The sequence below is a fragment of the Eptesicus fuscus genome, chromosome 25 (assembly GCF_027574615.1).
Source record: "Eptesicus fuscus isolate TK198812 chromosome 25, DD_ASM_mEF_20220401, whole genome shotgun sequence".
NCBI classification, from domain to species: domain Eukaryota; kingdom Metazoa; phylum Chordata; class Mammalia; order Chiroptera; family Vespertilionidae; genus Eptesicus; species Eptesicus fuscus.
In genome coordinates, this window is record NC_072497.1 from 1409648 (window position 1) to 1433684 (window position 24037).

General features: G+C 57.0%; 1 protein-coding gene across 1 annotated transcript in view; it reads left to right on the forward strand.

The window, feature by feature from the left end:
- Nucleotides 1-24037, forward strand: part of ARNT2 (aryl hydrocarbon receptor nuclear translocator 2) — a 78186-nt gene that overhangs the window by 26072 nt on the left and 28077 nt on the right. Inside the window, exons 6-9 of the mRNA XM_054713284.1 lie at nt 5864-5966; nt 6807-6872; nt 7708-7793; nt 22916-22992. Coding sequence (XP_054569259.1) covers nt 5864-5966; nt 6807-6872; nt 7708-7793; nt 22916-22992 — 332 coding nt within the window. The remainder of the gene's footprint in view (nt 1-5863; nt 5967-6806; nt 6873-7707; nt 7794-22915; nt 22993-24037) is intronic.

Here is a 24037-nt window from a genome sequence, read left to right on the forward strand (position 1 = left end):
ATGGGCCCTGACCAGGGCCGGGGATCGAACCTACAATCGAGGTACGTGCCCTTGACCGGGAATCGAACCTGTGACCCTCAGTTTGCAGGCCAGCGCTCTAACCACTGAGCCACCGGCCCGGGCTGCTTGGATTCTTTTGAAGGGAAGGCACGTCTTACCCCCCCTGTCCCCCGTCCCCCGGTTACCCCATCTCGGTTGGAAGCAGGCGTCCGTGTGCTATTCCTCTGCCCGCCCCTCCCGCATCCCCTCCGCTGGCCCCGGAGACGGGTCTCCTGGCTCCGATCCCCTGGCATGTGAGCCGAGTGCTCATCGCGCTCCCCTCCTCGCTCCTGCCCTGCGATGATTCCTGGGGTGATTTCTCCCGACTCGGCGACGACGCAGCTCTCCGTGGCCTCAGGATTTACTGCGGGCATCGGGTTTGCATCTAAAAGCCATCTTTCCCGGCCTCAGACGCGTCTCTTTTCGTTGGTCCGCGACCTTCGCTCCCGCCTCTGAGATGGGCTATCCCGCGATGTTTCCCGGAGTGTGTGTGGGGTGGTTCTGAGCCCCAGATCGCTTTCTTTTTACGGAAACTGGGTCTCTGCACGTGCTAACCTTCCCTTCCCTTACCTTTTCATCTTTTATGTTTATTACTAGAGGCCCGGTGCATGAAATTCGTGCCCGGGGGTGGAGGGTGTGTCCCTCAGCCCAGCCTGCACCCTCTCCAATCTGGGATCCCTCTCACAATCCAGGTCTGCTGGCTCCCAACCGCTCGCCTGCCTCTGCCTGATTGCCCCTAAACGCTTCTGCCTGCCAGCCTGATCACCCCCTAACCACTCCCCTGCCAGCTTGATCGACGCCTAACTGCTCCCCTGCTGGCCTGATCGCCCCTAACTGTCCTCCCCTGCCGGCCCGGTCACCCTTAACTGCCTTCCCTTGCCAGCCTGGTTGCCCCCAACTGCTCTCCCCTGCCGGCCTGATCACCCCCAACTGCTCTCCCCTGCAGGCCTGATCACCCCCAACTGCCCTCCCCTGCAGGCCTGGTTGCCCCCAACTGCCCTCTCCTTCTGGCCATCTTGTGGCGGCCATCTTGTGTCAACATGGGGGCGGCCATCTTGTGTGTTGGAGTGACGGGCAATTTGCATATTACTCTTTTCTTCTATAGGATTATTACTAGAGGCCCAGTGCACGAAATCTGTGCAAGAGCAGGCCTTCTTTTCCCCCGGCTGCCGGCACTGGCACCCAGGACCCAGGCTTCCCTTGCAGCCCCGGCTTCGTCCAGCAGGTCGTCCGGAAGGACATCCGGAAGGACGTCCGGTCTAATTAGCATATTAACGCATTCATTATTATAGATTTTACGTAAACCGAGTCTCCACGCGCTAACCTTGCCTTCCCTCACCTTTTCATCTTTTCTGTTTATTATTATTATTGTTGTTGTTGTTGTTCATCCTCCCCCGAGGATATTTTCCCATTGATTTTTAGACAGAGTGGGAGGGAGAGGGAGAGACAGAGAGAAACATCGATGGGAGAGAGACACATCCGTGGGTTGCCTCCTGCACGCACCCCTTCCAGCGCCGGGGAACCTGCAACCGAGGTACGCGCCCTTGACCGGAATCGAACCCGGGACCCTTCAGTTCTGGGGCCGATGCTCTATCCACTGAGCCAAATTGGCTAAGGCTCATTTTTTTAAAAAAATTTTTCTAATTGATTTTAGAGAGGAAGGGAGAAGGAGAAGGAGAAACATCCGTGATGAGAGAGAATCGCGGGTTGGCTGCCTCCTGCAACGCCCCCCACTGGAGATGGAGCCCGCAACCCGGGCCTGTGCCCTGACCGGGAGTCGAACCCTGACCTCCTGGTTCATAGGTCGACGCTCAACCACGGAGCCACGCTGGCCGGGCTCCCTCAGTATTCCCGATCTCTTCGAGCCCCTTCTAAGGCTTTTTTGCACGGAGGCAGGTTATTCCTGCTACTTGCCAGTTTTTTGATCGTCTCGGGACGTTCGCAGGTGAGGCGAGGCCAGGCATGGCCTCAGCTTGCCTTCCTGAACCCCATGTCGGCCTGGCCCCCCTCCATCGGACGGGGGGGGGGGCGGAGGGGGAGGGAGACTAATCAGTCACCCCCTCCGGGCCCGAATTGCTGGCATTCCTGGAGCATGATCCCGAAGAGGAATGTATCTCTTTAAATCACACTCCGGGGTATTCTAAACAGGATGGGGGATTTGTACTTGTGTCTGCAGATGAAATAGCAGAAGAGGTGCCGGCCGGGGGGGACGAGGGGGTGATGACTTTTTAATGAACAGCAGACCCGCGGCCCGGCACGGGGTGCTCGCGTGACTCTGTGTCACGCTTGGAATGTGAGTGCTGGGGGGGCGGGGGGGGCGTGCCCGTGGGGCCCAGCGGTCGGGGCGGGCGGGGGGCCGTGCCCTGTCACCCGTGTTGGGGCTCTGTGCCCTGGCTTCCTCCCCACACCCCCCAGTCCTTTTTTTTTTTTTTTAAATCCTCACCCGAGGACATTTTCCCATTGATTTTTAGAGGGAGTGGAGGGTAGAGGGAGAGAGAGAGAGAGAAACATCGATGTGAGAGAAACACACCGATGGGTTGCCTCCTGCACGCGCCCCAACCAGGGCCCGGGCCGGGGAGGAGCCTGCCCCCGAGGTCCGTGCCCTTGACCGGAATCGAACCCGGGACCCTTTGGTCCACAGGTTGGCGCTCTATCCACTGACCCACCCTGGCCAGGGCTCACCTCCACGTCGTCGCCTGAGATGATTCTCTCTGAGGGTCTGTGCAGCCCTGGCTGCCCTCGCCGCCTCGTTAGCGTCTCGTTAGCGCCTCCCCATGTGGCGGGGCGGGGAGATGTCCACGCAGGACACTGCTTGGCAGGCAGGCGCCTCTGAGTGTCCGCGGGGCCAGGGGCCAGCCCAGCTCAGGGGCTGGGAGTCTTGCCTCTGTTGTAACTCCAGGGCCACAGGTCCAAGATCCCAACCCAAACCCCAGCCTCCATCTTTATTGGTCACAAAAGGGAGAGGGTGGCCCGGCGGGTGTGGCTCAGTGGTTGAGCGTCGACCTATGAGCCAGGAGGTCAGGGTTCGATTCCCGGTCAAGGGCACAGGCCCAGGTTGCGGGCTCGATTCCCAGTGGGGGGCGTGCAGGAGGCAGCCGATCCATGATTCTCTCTCATCGTGGATGTTTCTATTTCTCCATCTCCCTCTCCCTTGCTCTCTGAAATCAATAAACATCTATACTAATAAAAGGGTAATATGCTAATTAGACCGATAGACCGGACGTCATTCCGGATGTCCTTCCTGACAAAGCCGGGGCCCGGGGGGTGCCGCCCAGCGTTCCGGGTGCCAAAGGGAGGGAGGCCCAGGTCCCGGTTTCCTGCAGCTGGCCAGAGGAGGGAAGCCTGGGTCTCAGGTGTGGGGGCCAAGGCAGAGGTGGTTAGGGGTGATCAGGCAGGCAGGTGAGCAGTTAGGGGTGATCAGGCAGGCAGGTGAGTGGTTAGGGGCAATCAGGCAGGCAGGCAGAGTGATTAGAGGTGATCAGGCAGGCAGGTGAGTGGTTAGGGGTGATCAGGCAGGCAGGTGAGTGGTTAGGGGCAATCAGGCAGGCAGGTGAGTGGTTAGGGGCAATCAGGCAGGCAGGCAGAGTGGTTAGGGGCGATGAGGCAGGCAGGCAAGTGGTTAGGGGCGATGAGGCAGGCAGGCAGAGGGGTTAGGAGCGATGAGGCAGGCAGGCAAGTGAGTGGTTAGGGGTGATGAGGCAGGTGAGTGGTTAGGGGCGATCAGGCAGGCAGAGGGGCTAAGGACGATCAGGCAGGGAAGCAGGTGAGCGGTTAGGAGCCAGCGGTCTGAGATTGTGAGAGGGTGCAAGCTGGGCTGAGGGACACCCCCCCTCCGTGCACGGATTTCGTGCACTGGGCCTCTAGTGTATTAAAATAAATAAACAAAAGCAAAAGGACATGAAATGTCAATGGAAATTTAACCAGAAGGAAAGAGAAATGTACGGTGAAAAAAAAAAGAAAATTTAACAAAAATGATAAGCAGCCACAAAAGCAAAAAGATCAACAGAATGGTCACAGCACAGCTTCCTGAGATTCTAACGGTGGCGAACTGACTCCTGCTCGCGCATTTTCTCTGTCTGTCACTGGGGAGGCGCGTGACTGATCCTACAGGAAGTAGGTTGTTCTCGACGGGAGACGTTGGAGAAAGGAGGTCCCCCTGTAGTGAGATGGGGACAGAGTCCGGAAGTTTCTGTCTAACAGAGTCAGTACATTCTTGCTCCCCTCTAGCCTCTGTATGTCCCTGAGCCTCCATGCACCCTTTAGACAATAGTGTTTAAAAAAACATATTTTTTATTGATCTCAGAGAGGAAGGGAGAGGGAGAGAAACATCCATGAGGAGAGAGAATCACGGATCGATTGCCTCCTGCACACTCCACACTGGGGATGGAGCCCTGACTGGGAATCAAACCAGTGACCTCTAATACACTTTTTTCTTTTAATATGTTTTTATTGATCTCAGAGAGGAAGGGAGAGGGAGAGGGAGAGAAACATCAATGAGGAGAGAGAATCATGGATCGGCTGCCTCCTGCACGCCCCCTAGTGGGGACTGAGCCCGCAACCTGGGCATGTGCCCTTGACCGAATCGAACCCGCGACCCTTCAGTCCACAGGTCGATGCTCTATCCACTGAGCTACACCGGCCAGGGCGGTTTGCCTCCTTTTTTAAAACAAAACAAAACAGGACAAGATAAGATGTTTCCTGTACTCACCAGGACTCCTTTGATGAAATCATCCTAATCTCTCTTGTATTTCGGCGGTAGCCTGGGGGAGCCGTTTTAGGAGCGCACAGCCTTCCTTGATGATTTTATCTGAGACAAACTTATGATTCTTCTTTGTGAAAAATAAATATAAAAAGCTAAGCCTTCGTGGTTGAGCGCCGACCTAAGAACCAGAAGGTCAGGGTTTGATTCCCGGTCAGGGCACATGCCCGGGTTGCGGGCTCGATCCCCAGTGTGAGGCCTGCAGGGGGCAGCCGATCCGTGATTCTCTCTCATCATGGATGTTTCTAACTCTCTCTCTCTCTCTCCCTTCCTCTCTGAAATCAATGTATACATATATATATATATATATATATAATTGATTTTTTTTTACAGAGAGGAAGGGAGAGGGATAGAGAGTTAGAAACATCGATGAGAGAGAAACATCGACCAGCTGCCTTCTGCACACCCCCCACTGGGGATGTGCCCGCAGCCAAGGTACATGCCCTTGACCAGAATCGAACCTGGGACCCTTCAGTACGCAGGCCGACGCTCTATCCACTGAGCCACACTGGTCAGAGCTACCTTTATATAAAGAAATACCTCTTTATATAAAAGACTAAGCGACCATTACAAGCAGTTGACCAAACAACCGGGACACCAGTCGCTATGACGTGCACTGACCACCAGGGGGCAGACACTCAATGCAGGAGCTGCCCCCTGGTGGTCAGTGCGCTCCCACAGCCAACCTCCCATGGTCCCTCCCCCTCTCCTCCTTTCCCTGCCCCAGCCGGCCCAACCCATCGGGACTGGGTGAGATGGCCTTGATCGCCGGCCAGGCCTGGGGACCCCACCTGTGCACGAATTCGTGCACCGGGCCTCTGGCATTTTTTTAAAAAAGAAAACGGGCCTTTGGGATTGTATGGAGTGCATCGCCCCGGGCGTTTCCCGGCAAAGGATGTTGGGAACTCGCAGGAAGGAGGGGCGTGCGGGACCCTGTGGGTCCTCATTGCAGAGCGGGTGCAGCGAGCTCCCCTGCCCCGGCACCCGTGCCCCCAGGCAGAGGCCGAGGCTGATGCACCCGCCCTGCTCTCTCTCCCTCTCTCTCTCCCTCTCTCTCTCTCTCAGGCCGGATCCTGGACCTGAAGACTGGGACGGTGAAGAAAGAGGGCCAGCAGTCCTCCATGCGCATGTGCATGGGTTCCAGGCGGTCCTTCATCTGCAGGATGAGGTCTGTCTGGGAGGGCGGTGGGCGTGGCTGCGGTGGGGGATCGCCTCCACGGGCTGGCGGGCGGCGGGCACACAGGCCACCTGGGGTTCACTCCTGTGGCTTCCTCTTCTTTTTTATTTTCTGTTGAACCCTCACCTGAGGATATTTTTTCCGTTGGTTTTTAGAGAGAGTGGAAGGGATGGAGGGAGGGAGGGAGCGGGGGTGGAGAGAGAGAGAGAAACATCCATGCCAGAGAGACACACGGATTATTCGGCTCCTGCGCGCCCTCCGAGGCGGGCCCCTCCTGCCCCGGACGCTCTGCTCCAGGTGGGTCTCCAGGTGCCTGTCCACCTGGGTTTACCGGTGATGTGAGCAGCTCTGCCCTCTGACGAGAGCATGCTCTGTTCTTGGACCAAAGCAGCTCAGTGTCAGCGAGACGCTGGCCAGAGGGCGGAGGGCTGTGCCAGCGTCCTGGGCAGCCAGTCGGGGATTGTCCCTGCCATCCTATGCCCATGCTAGGGCAGGCGCTGTCCCCGGTCTCAGGGTATAATGGACTCGCATCTTTTCTTTTGTTAAACATATCTTTATTGATTTCAGAGTGGAAGGGAGAGAGAGCGAGACGGAGAGAGGGAGAGAGAGAAACATCCATGATGAGAGAGAATCATGGATCGGCTGCCTCCTGCACGCCCCACACTGGGGATCGAGCCTGCAACCCGGGCATGTGCCCTTGACCGGGAATCGAACCGTGACCTCCTGGTTCACAGGTCGATGCTTAGCCCCTGAGCCATGCCGGCCGGGCCCTGTCTGTTTTATAAACTCGCCTGGTCCTTCACTCACTCCGACGTGTTTGTCGACTCTCAGGTGTGGAAACGCTCCGTTGGACCACCTGCCTCTGAGCAGAATCACCACCATGAGGAAGAGGTTCAGGTTCGTAGGGGTTTTTTTGATGGTGTTTCTGGGCTCTGCTGGGTGGTAGCTGAGTGCCCTGAGCTGGGGAGTAGTTGAACATGGAAAGGAGTAGCTGAATGTGGAGAGGAGTAGCTGGACGTGGAGAGGAGTAGCTGAATGTGGAAGGGAGTAGCTGGACGTGTAGGGGGTAGCTGGGTGTGGAGAGGAGTAGCTGGGTGTGGAGAGGAGTAGCTGGGTGTGGAGAGGAGTAGCTTAACTGGGAGAGGAGTAGCTGGGTGTGGAGAGGAGTAGCTGGGTGTGGAGAGGAGTAGCTGAATGTGGAGAGGAGTAGCTGAACGTGGAGAGGAGTTATTGGATGTGGAGAGGAGTAGCTGGACAGGGAGAGGAGTAGCTGGGTGTGGAGAGGGGTAGCTGGACATGAAGAGGAGTAGCTGAACTGGGATAGGAGTAGCTGGACGTGGAGAGGAGTAGCTGGACGGGGAGAGGAGTAGCTGGGTGTGGAGAGGAGTAGCTGAACTGGGATAGGAGTAGCTGGACGGGGAGAGGAGTAGCTGGATGGGGAGAGGAGTAGCTGGAGGTGGAGAGGAGTAGCTGGACGTGGGGAGGGGCTGAGTGTGGGGAGGACCAGGAGACCCAGCACGTCGGGTCCCGGGGGCTGAGATGAGAAAGGGAGCTGGGGGAGGGGGGGTATTTGTTTTGGACTTTCAGACTCTGTGGAAGGAGGGGAAACAGTCAAGATTCAAAACCTCTAGGCGAACCAGGGACGCCGGTGGCTTGGGTACGGGAGGAGCCACCGGCACCCTCGCCTGACCCCCGGGGGCTGGACGCCACGTCCCTGCCGTTCTTCCCGCAGGAATGGCCTGGGGCCTGTGAAGGAAGGGGAGGCCCAGTACGCCGTGGTCCACTGCACCGGCTACATCAAGGCCTGGCCGCCGGCAGGTGAGCAGAAGCCGCCTACGCACCAGGGGACGGGCGTTCCCCCCCCCCCCCCCCCCCCGTGCCGGGTCGTCCCGTCCGCCGTCCGTCACCCACCACGTTTCGTAAAACCCGAGGGACACGTGAAACGGCGGTTGTGTCCAAGGCGTCAGAGAAACGCAAGTCAGAACCACACGGTGCTCTTGGCACTCGGATGGTGAAAACGGGCTATAGCCAGGGTTGGCGAGGATGGAGAATGCTTCAAATCTTCACGTATCGCTGGCGGGAAGGTAAAACGGTGCAGCTCCTTGGAAAACAGTCTGAGTTACTCAGGTGTTAAGCGTTATGACTGACCCGGCAACTTCCCTCCTGAATATACGCCCAAGAAGGTTACTGACCGCCTCTCGGTCCCTTTCCCCGGCCGGCAGGCTCCCGTCGCCCGATGGCAAACGGTGAACTGGGAGTGGGTGGCGCCAGGCCAAGGCCCCCGCCCCACCAGTTGCCCCCCACACACAGGGCAACCCGTGGTGGGGGCGGGGCCGGCGAGCAGGCAGAACAGCCGACCTCTTGGTTCCTCCCCCCAGCCAGTGGGCTCCGATCACCCGATGGCGAACGGGGAACTGGGGGTGGATGGTGGTGAGGGGGCGGGGCCGGCTGCGTGCAGCTGGGGAAGATGGCCCAGATCGCAGGCCAGGCCTAAGGACCGTACCCATGTAAGAATTTCATGCACCGGGCCTCTAGTATTTATTTATATATATATATATATATATATATATATATATATATATATATATATATATACTATAGGCCCAATGCATGAAGATTCGTGCCAGAATGGGCCTTCCTTCCCCTGGCTGCCGGCACCGCCTTCACTCCGGCTGGAGCCGCCTTTCCACCTTCCCACGGGGAACGCCCCTGGCTGCTCGGCGCCTGTGTATGCAAATTAACCCTCCATCTTTGTTGGGTTAATTTGCATACTTGCTCCTGATTGGCTGGTGGGCGTCGTGAAGATACGGTCAATTTGCATCTTATTCCTTTATTAGTGTAGACTAGAGGCCCAGTGCACAAAATTATTGCAGGAGTGGGCCTTCCTTCCCCTGGCTGCCGGCACTGGCTTCCCTCCGGCACCCGGGACTCAGGCTTACCTTGGCTGCCGGCAGGCACTTGGGACCTGGGCTTCCCTTGCAGCTCTGGCCTCATCCAGAAGGTCATCCGGAAGGATGTCCGGTCTAATTAGCATATTACACTTTTATTATATACTAGAGGCCTGGTGCATGAAATTCGTGTATGGGGTGTGTGTGTGTCTGTCCCTCAGCCCAGCCTGCACCCTCTCCAATCTGGGATCTCTTGAGGGATGTCCGACTGCCCGTTTAGGCCCAATCCCAGTAGGATCAGGCCTAAACGGTCAGTCAGACATCCCTCTCACAATCCAGGACTGCTGGCTCCCAACTGCTCGCCTACCTGCCTTCCTGATTGACCCTAACCGCTTCTGCCTCCCAGCCTGATCACCCCCTAACCACTCCCCTGGCAGCCTGATTGATGCCTAACTGCCCTCCCCTGCAGGCCTGGTCACCCCTAACTGCCCTCCCCTGCAGGCCTGGTCACCCCTAACTGCACTCCCCTGCAGGCCTGGGTCCCCCCCAACTGCCCTTCTCTGCAGGCCTGGGTCCCTTCCAACTGCTCTCCCTTGCAGGCCTGGATCCCCCCTCCCCCCCCAACTGCCCTCCCCTGAAGGCCTGGTCACCCCTAACTGCCCTCCCCTGCATCACCCCATAACCACTCCCCTGCCAGCCTGTTTGCCCCTAACTGCCCTCCCCTGCAGGCTTGGTCACCCCAACTGCCCTCCCCTGCAGGCCTGGTGGCCCCTAACTGCTCCCCCTGCCGGCCTGGTCGCCCCCAACTGCCCTCCCCTACAGGCCTGGGTCCCTCTCAACTGCCCTCCCCTGCTGGCCATCTTGTGGTGGCCATCTTGTGTCCACATGGGGGCAGGATCTTTGACCACGTGGGGGCAGCCATCTTATGTGTTGGAGTGACAGTCAATTTGCAGATTATTCTTTAATTAGATAGATATTAAATCTATCTATCAAATAAAAGAGTAATCTGCAAATTGTAATACATATATATTCATTCTGGAGGCCCGGTGCATGGATTCGTGCACTGGTGGGGTCCCTCGGCCTGGCCTGCAGGCTCTCGCAATCCGGGACCCCTCAGGGGATGTCGGAGAGCTGGTTTTGGCCCGATCCCCGCAGGCCCGATCCAGAAAGGAGGGAGCCCGATCCTGTGTATTGAGCGTCTGTCCCCTGGTGGTCAGTGCATGTCATAGTGACCGGTTGACTGGTTGTCATAGCGACCGGTTGACTGGTTGTTTGGTTGTTCGGTCGCTTAGGCCGGGCTGACCATCCCCTTCTTAACGCTTTCCTCATTTGAGTTAATCACTGTCCTTGCACCCGGCCAGTTCCTCTTCCTGTTTCTGGCCTCCATGAGCTCGCTTGCTCGCTCTCACCACTGTATTCGGGCTCCCGGCGCACAATACCCCACCGGCAACGCCTCGATAGTCGTCCTCAGGCTAACGCGCGGGGCCCTGTGGTTGAGCAGGAGGCGGGGGCTGGGCCGGGGGCCGGCAGGGGCGGCTCGGGGCGGGCTTGGCGGGGGGCTGCAGGGAGCTCTGCGCCGGAGTGTCCCGGGGACGGGGCGGCAGGGCCGTGGGCCGTGGGACGCGCGAGGTCTTCAGCAGCCGCCCGCCCTGGAAACTTGGCCCCGGGAGGCGCGGTAGCAGGAGCCGGGTGTTTGTGTTGGAGGAGGAGAGACGTGATTTCTGCCTGGAGGTATTTGAGGGGGAGTCGCAGGAAGGAGGAGGAGGAATGCGTCCTGCTTAGCGTGGTGCCAGGAGGCGCCGTATGGACGATTTGGATGAAAAAAAAAAAAAAAAAGTGACCAAAAAGCAGATTTTTAAATCCGAAGGGAAAAATGAGCAAAGGAGCCCTGGCCGGTGTGGCTCAGTGGATAGAGCGTGGGCCTGCAGACTGAAGGGTCCCGGGTTCGATTCCGGTCAAGGGCATGTACCTTGGTTGCGGGCACATGCCCAGTAGGGGGCGTGCAGGAGGCAGCTGATGGATGTTTCTCTCTCATCGATGTTTCTAACTCTCTCTCCCTCTCCCTTCCTCTGTAAAAAATTAATAAAATACATTAAAAAGAAAAAAAGCAAAATGAGCAAAGGATATTAAAAGGGTATTAAAGTGCATGTACACACACACACGCACACACACACAATGCACATATATGTGCTCACGTGTAACATGCACATGTGTAACACGTGAGCATACACGCTACGCCTTTGGGGAAAATTGGGTCTTCTGTTACTCATAACTGCGAATTGAAATAATCTGATACCATCTCCTCTCACCTACCAAATAGCAAAAAAGTTAAAAAGACAAAATACACAGCGTTGGTGAGATTCAGAAGAACGGACATACGTATGTGCTGCTGGTGGGAATCCACGCCAGCAGAGACCTTCTGGACAACAGCTCTACCGTGTGTATTCAGTGCCTTAAGCTGTGCCTTCCTGAACATACAGGGATTGCACTGGCCGGGGTGAATCCTAAGGAGGACTCTGAATTCATCCGGACTTCTTAAGAGAGAACTTCAGGTTAAAAGTAGTCTGACCCGGCCGGCGTGGCTCAGCGGCTGAGCGTCGACCTAGGAACCAGGAGGTCACGGTTCGATTCCCGGTCAGGGGCACATGCCCGGGTGGCGGGCTCGATCCCCAGTGTGGGGTTGCTGTTTCTCTCTCGCGCTCCTTCTCCCTTCCTCTCTGAAATCAGTAAAAAATGTACTTAAAATACGAGCCTGGCACATCTGTCGCATGGAGCACGGGCCAGCCGGGAAGTGAGCGTGGTTCAGGGGGCGCGTCGGAATGAGGCAGAGGGCCAGGGAGTTTTAGAACAGTGGCAGGCTATGCAGCATAAACACAAGATGCCAATCTTGTTTTTATGATACACTAGAGGCCCAGTACATGAAATTCGTGCACAGGGACAGTGGGGGGGGGGGGGCGGTCCCCTCAGCCCGGCCTGCACCCTCTCCTATCCAGGACCACTCAGAGGATGTCCGACGGCCGGTTTCGGACTTCCCTCTTGCAATCCACGACCGCTGGTTCCTAACCACTCACCTGCCTGCCTGCCTGATCGCCCCTAACTGCCCGTCCCTGCCGGCCTGATCCCTCCCTAACTGCTCACCCTGCTGGCCTGATTGCCCCTAACTGCCCTCTCCTGCCGGCCTGATCACCCCTAACTGCTCTCCCCTGCTGGCCTGATTGCCCCTAACTGCTCTCCCTGCTGGCCTGATCCCCCCTAACTGCTCTCCCCTGCCAGCCTGATCACCCCTAACTGTTCTTCCCTGCTGGCCTGATCACCCCTAACTGCTTTCCCTGCTGACCTGATCCTCCTAACTGCTCTCCCCTGCTGGCCTGATTGCCCCTAACTGCTCTCCCTGCTGGCCTGATTGCCCCTAACTGCTCTCCCCTGCCAGCCTGATCACCCCTAACTGCTCTCCCCTGCCGGCCTGATCACTCCTAACTGCTCTCCCCTGCTGGCCTGATCGCCCCTAACTGCTCTCCCCTGCTGGCCTGATCGCCCCTAACTGTTCTTTCCTGCCGGCCTGATCCTCCTAACTGCTCTCCACTGCTGGCCTGATCACCCCTAACTGCTCTCCCTGCTGACCTGATCCTCCTAACGGCTCTCCCCTGCCGGCCTGATCCTCCTAACTGCTCTCCCTGCTGACCTGATCCTCCTAACTGCTCTCCCCTGCCGGCCTGATCGCCCCTAACTGCCTCTGCCTCGGCCCCGCCACCGTGGGTTTGTGCCTAAGGACTCTGGAAGGTCGTCTGGAAGATGTCCGGTCTAATTAGCATATTACCCTTTTATTAGTATAGATAGATTTTTATTGATTTCAGAGAGGATGAGGAAGAGATAGGAATATCAATGATGAGAGAGAATCACGGATCGACTGCCTCCTGCACACCCCACACTGGGAATGGAGCCCGCCACCCGGGCCTGTGCCCTGACCAGGAATCGAACCCTGACCTCCTGGTTCCTAGGTCGACGCTCAACCACGGAGCCCCGCCGGCCGGGCCCCCCACCTCTGATTTAGACCCTCATGCTTCAGGCATTTCCTCTGCCCAGTGCTCAGCTCAGCCTGGCACGTAGTAGGTGTTTCATGAAGACCGGAGGGGTGGAGGGAAGGAGGGACGGGACGAAAGGAGGAAGGAAAGATGGGCGGAGCTCTTGCTCAGGCCAAGGAAACAGCAGACCCAAGGGATGGATGGACCGACGGAAGAATTTCTCGCCAAAGGCATTTCCTATAGGATCAATTTTCCTGGAAATTTTTTGTTGTTGTTAATCCTCACCCAAGGCTATTTTTCCCTAGATTTTTAAAAATATATATATTTTATTGATTTTTTAGAGAGGAAGGGAGAGGGATAGTTAGAAACATCGATGGGGGAGAAACATCGATCAGCTGCCTCCTGCACACCCCCCACTGGGGATGTGCCCGCAACCAAGGTACATGCCCCGACCGGAATCGAACCTGGGACCCTTCAGTCCGCAGGCCGACGCTCTATCCACTGAGCCAAACCGGTCAGGGCTCCATTGATTTTTTTAGAGAGAGTGGAAGGGAGAGGGAGAGGGAGAGACATAGGGAGAGAGATCGATGTGAGAGAGACACATCCATCGGTTGCTTCCTACACGCATCCCCACCAAGGCCGGGAACCTGCAACCAACGGACGTGCCTTTGACCCGGAATCGAACCCGGGACCCTTGGGTCCCAGCGCTGATGCTCTAATCCAGTGGGTCTCAACCCACAGGGTGAGAACCGCTAGCAGGGTCGCCTAAGACCACCGGGAAACACAGATATTTACATTACGATGCATTAACAGTAGCAAAATGACAGTGGTTGGGGGTCACCACAACATGAGGGGCTGTATTAAAGGGCCGCGGCATCGGAAAGGTTGAGAACCACTGCTCTAACCACTGAGCCACACCGGCCGGGGCTGGAACGTTTTCAGGATGGCAGAGGCAGTCATCCGGCCGCCGAGCGCTGACTCCAGGCCGCTGGCCCTCTTACCCCACCGCCAGGTCATGGGGCCCGGAGCTCTGGGCGGCCCCTCACTTCGTGCCTCCTCCGTGGCTCGTTAACAGCCACGAGGAATGCCGCCCCGCTCGCTCATGAGCTCAGCGTCCTGCAGTGTAAACAATGACCTGCTCGGGGAAAAATGAACTTTCCCACGCACCAGCCTGGCCAGAGAGAGCCACCGCCGGCCTCGGCCTCTCGGACGGTGACCGGAAGACGCAGGAGCAAGCGAGGGCCTCGTAAAAGGGTCTGTCCGGCGTGGCTCCGTGGCTGAGCGTCGACCTGTGAACCAGGAGGTCACGGTTCGATTCCCAGTCAAGGGCACAGGCCCGGGTTGCGGGCTGGATCCCCAGTGTGGGGCGTGCAGGAGGCAGCCGATCCATGACTCTCTCTCCTCATGGATGTTTCTCTCTGTCTCTCTCTCTCCCTTCCTTTCTCGCTAAAAAGCAATGAATAGTCCTAGCCGATGTGGCTCAGTGGTTAGAGAGTAGGCCCTGGGACTGAAGGGTCCCGGGTTTGATTCCGGCCAAGGGCACATGCCCAGGTTGTGGGCTTGATCCCCGGGGGCGGGGGGTGGGTGTGCAGGAGGCAGCCGATCCAAGATTCTCTCCCATCATGGATGTTTCTCTCTCTCCCTCTCCCTTCCTCTCTGAAATCAATAAAAAAAAAATTTTTAAAATGTATCTTATTAATTTTTTACAGAGAGAAAGGGAGAGGGATAGAGAGTTAGAAACATCAATCAGCTGCCTCCTGCACACCCCCTACTGGGGATGTGCCCGCAACCAAGGTACATGCCCTTGACCGGAATCGAACCTGGGACCCTTGAGTCGGCAGGCCGACGCTCTATCCACTGAGCCACACCGGTTAGGGCAAAAAAAAAAAAATTTAAAAAAGAGTCTTTGACAGCCCACTGGCCACACCCGTGCTCCCTCCTGAGTCTGCTAGCCGAGCTGAGTCCGAGTTAAACATACACATCACGGAACATTCTGGTCTATTCCAGAAGCCCCTCCAGGGACACCGTGGCCTTTCCAGGGAGCCTGACAGCATTTCATTTTTAAAATAATATATGTTTTATTGATCTTTTACAGAGAGGAAGGGAGAGGGATAGAGAGTTAGAAACATCGATGAGAGAGAAACATCCATCAGCTGCCTCCTGCACACCCCCCACTGGGGATGTGCCCGCAACCAAGGTCCATGCCCTTGACCGGAATCGAACCTGGGACCCTTCGGTCCACAGGCCGACGCTCCATCCACTGAGCCACACCAGTCAGGGCACATTTTTATTTCTTAAAATATGTTTTTGTTGATTTTAGGGAGAGAGCGAGGAAGAGGGAGAGAAACGTCCGTGATGAGAGAGAATCACGGATCGGCTGCCTCCTGCACGCCCCCCACTGGAGTTCGAGCCCACAACCCCGGGCATGTGCCCTGACCGGGAATCGAACCCGGGACCTCCTGGTTCCTAGGTCTACGCTCCACCGACTGAGCCACGCCGGCTAGGGCTAGGGTTCATTCCATAGGTTTCATTCTCAGCGTGTTGGGGGGAGTGTGAGAAAAAGAAGAACCCCTAAGGGGAAAAAAAAAAGGAGGAGGAGGAGAAGAAGCGTGCCGCAGACCAGTGGTCAGCAAACCACGGCTCGCGAGCCACAGGCGGCTCTTCGGCCCCTCGAGGTCTTAGCAGAGGCCAGCTGAGGAGTACCCTCGTTAAGTTAATAACAATGGACCTACCTCTATAGTTTAAGTTTAAAAAATGTGGCTCTCAAAAGGAATCTCAATCGTCGTCCTGTTGGTATTTGGCTCTGAGGACGAATGAGTTTGCCGACCGCTGGCCCAGACCATTCCTTCCCGTGTCTGACCCTTAAGGGGTTCAGTCTGAAGAAACATGTACAGTTCCTTCAACATGCGAGGAGGAAGGCAGCCCCCCATGTCGGCCTGTGCTGTATACGCTGTGGGGTGCGGCCAGCGCCCCGGAGACTGTGACCATCTGGGGATGTGAGTGGCCTCCACCCCCCCATCCCTCCCCCTGGGTCACATCGCCCAGCACCCGGCGTGGCACACACAGGCTGACATCCAGCCTCCAGCCGGGGGCGGTTTCCGTGGCGAGGCCTCTTTGTCCAGGCGCTGGCATCGGCTCTGTGTGGTTCATCCCCTAAACATCCGTGGAAAATCTCTGGGTCACTGGCAGTGGGGCTGCCCGGGGCGGCCAGCGTGGGGCCGGGGGAGGGGCGCTGGCCCAGGAGCGTGTGACATCCCCTCCTCTCCCCCCCCCCCCCCCCCAGGAAGCCCCAGCCGCCGCCTGAGGGCGCTGTGGGGCTGTGGCCGGCTCCCCAGGCGGCTCAGCCCTGCCTGCCCTCAGCTCATCCCCAGGGGCTTGTCGGACACGGTATGTTTGTTTTTCCTTCTTTCGGGAATCGCCAAAGGTTGCCTGTCCGGAAGGAGGCCGCCGTCCCACAGGGCCGTGCCTGGAGCCCGCTGGCCCCAGCTCCCCCTAAAACCCCCCCCCAACCCCTGGCTCCGGCCCTGGCCCGTGGAGCGTGTGCAGAGCAGGCCTGGTCTCTGCTCAGGACCCACCAAGATGTCCTGGGCCAGCGGTCGGCAGACTCATTCGTCCACAGAGCCAGATATCAGGACAACGATTGAAATTTCGTTTGAGAGCCACATTTTTTAAACTTAAACTATGTAGGTTGGTACATGGTTATTACCTTCATGAGGGTCCTCCTCAGCTGGCCTCTGCTAAGAACTCGAGGGGCCCAAGAGCCGCCTGTGGCTCGAGAGCCGCGGTTTGCTGACCACTGTCCTGGGGAGACCCCGAAGCCGCGGCCTTAGCGCCTTCGGTGGAGAGCAGTGGTGGGTAGGGTATTCTGACCCCCTGTTCTCAGGCAGGGTGACCCCATGCTAACGTCCCCCCCTTTTTAAAAATAGGCATTTTTTTTATTGGTTTCAGAGAGAGGAAGAGAGAGGGAGAGAGAGATGGAAACATCAGTGATGAGCCCTGGCTGGTGTGGCTCAGTGGATAGAGCAGACTGAAGGGTCCTGGGTTGGATTCCGGTCAAGGGCACGTGCCTGAGTTGTGGGCTCGATCCCCCCGTGTGGGGCGTGCAGGAGGCCGCCGATCCATGATTCTGTCTCATCATTGATGTTTCTCTCCCTCCCTCTCTTTGAAGTCAATCCTATCGAATAAAGAGGGAATATGCTAATTGACCATCACTCTGTCACAAAGATGGCTGCACACACAGCTGAGGCCAAGTTCCCATAAGGAGCCTTAAGGAGCCATCAGCGGGGACCTGAGGCTATGCCCTCTCCCGCTCCCATGGGGCTTGACAGGGGACCTCAGGCCGTGTCCCACACCTGGTGGGGCTTGATGGGGGACCTCAGGCCGGCCCACCACCCAGCAGGGCTTGATGGGGGACCTCAAGGCATGCCCCTGCCCCAGTCTGGGCTGGGGGACCTCAGGCCACGCTCCCCATCCTAGCGCTGGGCCAGGGGACCTGAGGCTATGCCCCCTGCCTGGCGGGGCTTGACAAGGGTGGGACTGGCCGGGTCTGGATCTAGCCCAATGGGGGGGTGGGGGGGGCCGGCCGGGTCTGGATCTAGCCCAATGTGGGGGGGTGGGCAGCTGGGTCTGGATCTCACGTGATTTTGAGGTGCATGTGGGTGGGCAGGGACTTGACTCTGGGTCTCGTGGTGCGCCCCAGACTCTGAAAGGAGGGAGGTTTTCATATACATTTTACTAATTTTCTTTCACCTCTGACACTTCTATTATAGAGAAAGGGCAAATAGCAATATTAAATTATTTCCTCTAATTAATCCCCTTTTGATGTGCACGAATTTCATGCACCGGGCCACTAGTATATGTATACACACACACACACTGAGTGGCCAGATTATTATGCATTCAGAGATCATCATAATCTGGCCACTTGGTGTATAATAAAAGGCTAATATGCAAATCGACCGAATGGCGAAACGACCGGTCGCTGTGACGTGCACTGACCACCAGGGGGCAGACGCTCACCGCTGGGCTCACGGCTGGCAAGCGCAGCGGCGCTGGCAGGAGCCTCTCCCGCCTCCCCGGCAGCGCCAAGGATGTCTGGCTGCCAGCTTAGGGGAGCGGGCCTAAGCCATCAGTCGGACATCCCCCGCGGGCTCCCGGACTGCGAGAGGGCGCAGGCCGGGCTGAGGGACCCCCCACCCCCGTGAATGAATTTCGTGCACCGGGCCTCTAGTATTTATGTAAAGGAGGAGGGTGCGTGGGTGCTTCACCTCGTGGTCCCTCGAACGTTGAGGACTCCGTCCTGCCGCTCTTGTGCGGCTGCAGGGGGGCCCTCGGGTGGGGGGTTCTCCGTCAGCCCCGTGGGGAGTGTGAGTGAAAAGAAGAATCCCTAAAGGAAAGAAGAAGAAGAAGAAGAAAAAGAAGAAGAGTGCCGAAGACACCCCCAGACACCCGTGCTGGGCCGGGGGCGGGGGCGGGGGGCAGACCAGCTTCCTTTTCCTGTTCTCCCGCCACGACTCTTGTGGGTCGTGTGGAGTTTACCCTGGGAGTTCCGAGGTTCCCCCAGGGAGGTCTAGGCTGGGTCTGTTTTCATGCATTTTATTATTATTATTATTATTATTATTACTATTGATCTCAGAGAGGAAGGGAGAGAGGGAGAGAGAGAGAAACATCCACGATGGGAGAGAATCATGGATCGGCCGCCTCCTGCACGCCCCCCACTGGAGATCGAGCCCGCATCCCAGGCACGTGCCCTTGACCGGAATCGAACCCAGGACCCTTCCGTCCGCAGGCCGACACTCTGTCCACTGAGCCGCACCAGTCAGGACCTGTTTGCACGCCTTTTGCCTGGTGCTGGGCCGGCCCTCCGCTTGGCAGGCTCCGGCGTCTCTTTGCAGGGGGCGGAGGGGTGGGGGCGTGGAATTTATCTAGATGGTTCCAAGTGACTCCACTCCCAGCCCTCTCCGCTCACACCCGGGAGCCCCGTCTCGATTTCTCGGATCTGTGTTCCCTGCCACGGACAGTTTGGCTCCAATTTCCTGGTTCTTTTCTTACAAATCCCTGGAGAGTTTCTCAATCCCAACCTGCTATTCACGGTTCCTGTTAATTTTCTTTTCTTTTCTTTTTTTTAAGCAACGACACTTTTTTTTTTTTAGTTGATTTCAGAGGAAGGGAGAGGGAGAAAGAGGTAGAAACATCAGTTCCTGACCGGGAATCGAACCGTGACTTCCTGGTTCATAGGTCGGCACTCAAACACTGAGCCACACCGGCCGGGTGGCAATGACACTTTCCTTTTTTTATTTTTAAAGAAGCCTTTTCTTTTTTAATGATTTTTAAAAAATATATTTTATTTATTTTTTACAGAGAGGAAGGGAGAGGGAGAGTCAGAAACATCGATGAGAGGGGAACATCCATCAGCTGCCTCCTGCACACCCCCTACTGGGGACGTGCCCGCAACCAAGGTACATGCCCTTGGCCGGAATCGAACCCGGGACCCTTCAGTCCGCAGGCCAATGCTCTATCCACTGAGCCACACTGGTTAGGGCTTAAATGATTTTTTAAAATATATTTTTATTGATTTCAGAGAGGAAGGAGAGGGAGAGAGAGAAATAGAAACATCCATGATGAGAGAGAATCACGGATCAGCTGCCTCCTGCACGCCCCACACTGGGGATGGAGCCCGCAACCCGGGCCAGTGCCCTGACCGGGAATCGAACCCTGACCTCCTGGTTCCTAGGTCGACGCTCAACCACGGAGCCACGGTCCCCTCCTTTTCATCACTGTTTAAACTATGCTTCCCGAACGCATTTGGCCAAATAAACTTTTTTTATTTTTTGCCCAAAGTGATTGCCATCCCCAGAGAGGATGCTGGGCGGGCGCTGGGAACCAGTGGCCTGAATTCCTCACAGCGGAGGTGGTTTTCCCTCCGCCCGCGCGTGGCGGAATGCGGGGAAAATGTGTCTTCATTCGCACGTGAGGACGTGAGTCCTGGGTCACACTCCCCGGGGCGGCCAGGGCCAGGCCTCCCACGCGAGTGTGCGCAGGGCGAGCGCGACCCCGTGCGAGGATCGGAGAAACACTTCTTTATTTAATCCTCACCCCAGGATAGTTTTCCATTGATTTTTAAAAATATATATTTTATTGATTTCTTACCGAGAGGAAGGGAGAGGGAGAGAGAGAAAAACATCGACGAGAGAGAAACATCCATCAGCTGCCTCCTGCACACCCCCTACTGGGGATGTGCCCGCAACCAAGGTCCATGCCCTTGACCGGAATCGAACCTGGGACCCTTCAGTCCGCAGGTCGACGCTCTGTCCACTGAGCCACAGTGGTCAGGGCTGCATCGATTTTTAGGGAGAGTGGGAGGGAGAGGGAGCGACAGAGACAAACATCGATGTGAGAGAGACACACCTATGGGTTGCCTCCTGCACGTGCCCCGACTGGGGCCGGGGAACCTGCAACCAAGGTGCATGCTCTTGACTGGAATCGAACCCGGGACCCTTCCGTCCACAGGCCGACGCTCTATCCACTGAGCCACACTGGCCAGGGCCTGAGAAGCATTCCTGGCTGGTGCCCAATTTTCTCCCGAAGAGCAGTTTCTAGTTCCACTTGGTGTGTGTGTGTGTGTGTGTGTGTGTGTGTGTGTGTATGTGTGTGTCTGTGTTCTGTGTGTGTCTCTGTGTGTGTATGTGTGTGTGTCTGAGTTCTGTGTGTGTGTCTGTGTTCTGTGTGTCTCTGTGTGTGTCTCTGTGTGTGTCTGTGTTCTGTGTGTGTATGTGTGTGTCTCTGTGTGTGTCTCTGTGTGTGTCTGTGTGTGTCTCTGTGTGTATGTGTGTGTGTCTGTGTGTGTGTCTCTGTGTGTGTGTGTCTCTGTCTGTGTGTGTGTGTCTATGTGTGTCTGTGTGTCTATGTGTGTGTGTCTCTGTGTGTGTGTCTATGTGTGTCTGTGTGTGTGTCTATGTGTGTGTGTCTATATGTGTCTGTGTATGTGTGTTCTGTGTGTGTGTGTGTGTCTGTCTGTGTGTGTCCGTGTGTGTGTCTGTGTTCTCTGTGTGTGTCTGTGTGTGTGTCTGTGTGTGTGTCTCTGTGTGTGTGTCTATGTGTGTCTGTGTCTGTGTTCTGTGTGTGTGTGTGTCTGTCTCTGTGTGTGTCTCTGTGTGTCTGTGTGTGTGCCTGTGTTCTGTGTGTGTGTCTGTGTGTGTGTCTCTGTGTGTATGTGTGTGTGTCTGTGTGTGTGTCTCTGTTCTATGTGTGTGTATGTGTCTGTGTGTGTGTCTGTGTGTGTGTCTGTGTTCTGTGTGTGTCTCTGTGTGTATGTGTGTGTGTCTGTGTGTGTGTTCTGTGTGTGTGTGTCTGTGTCTGTGTGTGTGTCTATGTGTGTCTGTGTGTCTATGTGTGTGTGTGTCTCTGTGTGTGTGTCTATGTGTGTCTGTGTGTGTCTGTGTGTGTGTGTCTATGTGTGTCTGTGTGTGTGTCTGTGTTCTGTGTGTGTGTGTGTGTGTGTCTGTGTTCTGTGTGTGTCTGAGTGTGTGTGTGTGTGTGTCTGCGTCTGTGTGTGTCTGTGTGTGTGTCTGTGTTCTGTGTGTGTGTGTGTGTGTGTGTCTGTGTTCTGTGTGTGTGTGTCTGTGTGTGTGTGTCTGTGTTCTGTGTGTGTGTCTGTGTTCTATGTGTGTGTGTGTGTGTGTGTGTGTCTTACTGGGGTTTATTCAGACCCCAAGCAAAGGTGGGTTAAGGAAGGGCCCACTGAGCTTAGGAAACCCACCAGGGAATCGTCGGAATGTTGCTCCAGTGGCCAGGAAGCTCGTGTTCCTATTAAAACCCGCTACGGTCCGAACCGGTGTGGCTCAGTGGATAGAGCGTCGGCCTGCGGACTGAAGGGCCCGGGTTCGATTCTGGTCAAGGGCATGTACCTTGGTTGCGGGCACATCCCCAGTAGGAGGTGTGCAGGAGGCAGCTGATCGATGTTTCTCTCTCATCGATGTTTCTAACTCTCCCTCTCCCTTCCTCTCTGTAAAAAAGCAATGAAATATATTTAAAAACAAAAAACCCCACTCTGATAACCCCGTCCCTCCGGGCCCTGGCGTCTGGCCCTAACCCTAACCCTAACCCGATGGCATCTGGCATCGTGACGGTCCCTCCCCCGCCTGCCGTGAACCCCACCCCACCCCCCAGGAGGCGCCGGGTCCCTGGCACGGCCAGCAAAGGCCCTGGTCCCGAGCTGAAACTCAGTCGGGCGCTCAGTAGGTGCTCAGAAACCAGGTCACACGTGGCCGATCTCACAGCCGCACCCTGGCCTGGCGTGGGGACCCGCGTGGCAAATGCGTAAAGAAATCGCCCACAGTTCATCTTCCCTCAACTCCTCTGCGTCGCCCACACGCGCAGGTGACCGGACCGCGAAGTTATCGAAAGATGTGGGGCGGCCCGGCCGGCGTGGCTCTGAGTGAGCGTCGACCTGTGAACCAGGAGGTCAGGGTTCGATTCCCGGTCAGGGCACACGCCCGGGTTGTGGGCTCCATCCCCAGTGGGGGGCGTGCAGGAGGCAGCCGATCCATGATTCTCTTATCATGGATGTTTCTCTCTCTCTCTCCCTCTCCCTTCCTCTCTGACATCAATAAAATATATTTAAAAAATAAAATAGACCTGGCCAGTGTGGCTCAGTGGATAGAGCATCCGGCTTTGGACTGAAGGGTCCCAGGTTCCATTCAGCCAAGGGCACATGCCAGGGTGGCGGGCTCCATCCCCAGTAGGGAACGTGCAGGAGGCAGCTGATCCGTGATTCTCTCTCATCATGGATGTTTCCCTCTCTCTCTCTCTGTCTCTCCCCTCCCTCTCTGAAATCAATAAAAATATATTTAAAAAAGAAACGTGAGGCAGAGAGAGGAGTGGGCAGGGGGTGAGGGCTGGTGGCCTGGCTCAGATACCCACTGAGAGGCCGGCCTGGACCCGCGTTCTGAAGGCCGGAGTGAAATCACAGGCCCGTCGCCCCTTTCCGCTCGCCCGGGGCCCGTGTGCCTGACGCCCCCCTCTCTTTCAGGAATGACCATCCCCGAGGAGGACGCCGAGGTGGGGCAGGGCAGCAAGTACTGCCTGGTGGCCATCGGCAGGCTGCAGGTGAGAGCGCGGGCGGCCGGCCGCCTCCTCCAGGCTGGCATGGCGCAGAGGGGCCTGCGGGTCTGGGGGCCCCGCCCAGCTCCTGTCGCTGGGACGGGGTGTGGGGTGCGGGTCTCGCTCTGGGAGACGGGGAGGCTGGGCTGGGAGCGGAGGGAGCTGGGAGCTGGGAGCTGGGAGCTGCAGACCGCTCGGCCGCCCTGGGCCTGGAGCTCTCTGACCCCCTCACGTGTGCACTCGCTGCAGGTCAGGCCCCGCTCCCATCACACATGAAAGTCCTCCTCACATCATACGTGAAAGTCCTCCCATCATACATGGAAGTCCTCACATCATACGTGAAAGTCCTCACATCATACATGGAAGTCCTCACATCATACGTGAAAGTCCTCACATCATACATGGAAGTCCTCACACCATACATGAAAGTCCCGCTCCCATCATACATGATAGTCCCACTCACATCATACATGAAAGTCCCACTCACATCACACATGAAAGTCCTCACATCATGCATGAAAGTCCCGCTAACATCATACATGAAAGTCCCACTCACATCATACGTGAGAGTCCTCACCTCCTCCTCCCTGCAGAGTCCCCCTCACCTCCTCCTCCCTGCAGAGTCCCCCTCACCTCCTCCTCCCTGCAGAGTCCCCCTCACACCCTCCTCCCTGCAGAGTCCCCCTCACCTCCTCCTCCCTGCAGAGTCCCCCTCACACCCTCCTCCCTGCAGAGTCCCCCTCACACCCTCCTGCCTGCAGAGTCCCCCTCACACCTTCCTCCCTGCAGAGTCCCCCTCACACCCTCCTCCCTGCAGAGTCCCCCTCACCTCCTCCTCCCTGCAGAGTCCTCCTCACCTCCTCCTCCCTGCAGAGTCCCCCTCACCTCCTCCTCCCTGCAGAGTCCCCCTCACACCCTCCTGCCTGCAGAGTCCCCCTCACACCCTCCTCCCTGCAGAGTCCCCCTCACACCCTCCTCCCTGCAGAGTCCCCCTCACACCCTCCTCCCTGCAGAGTCCCCCTCACCTCCTCCTCCCTGCAGAGTCCCCCTC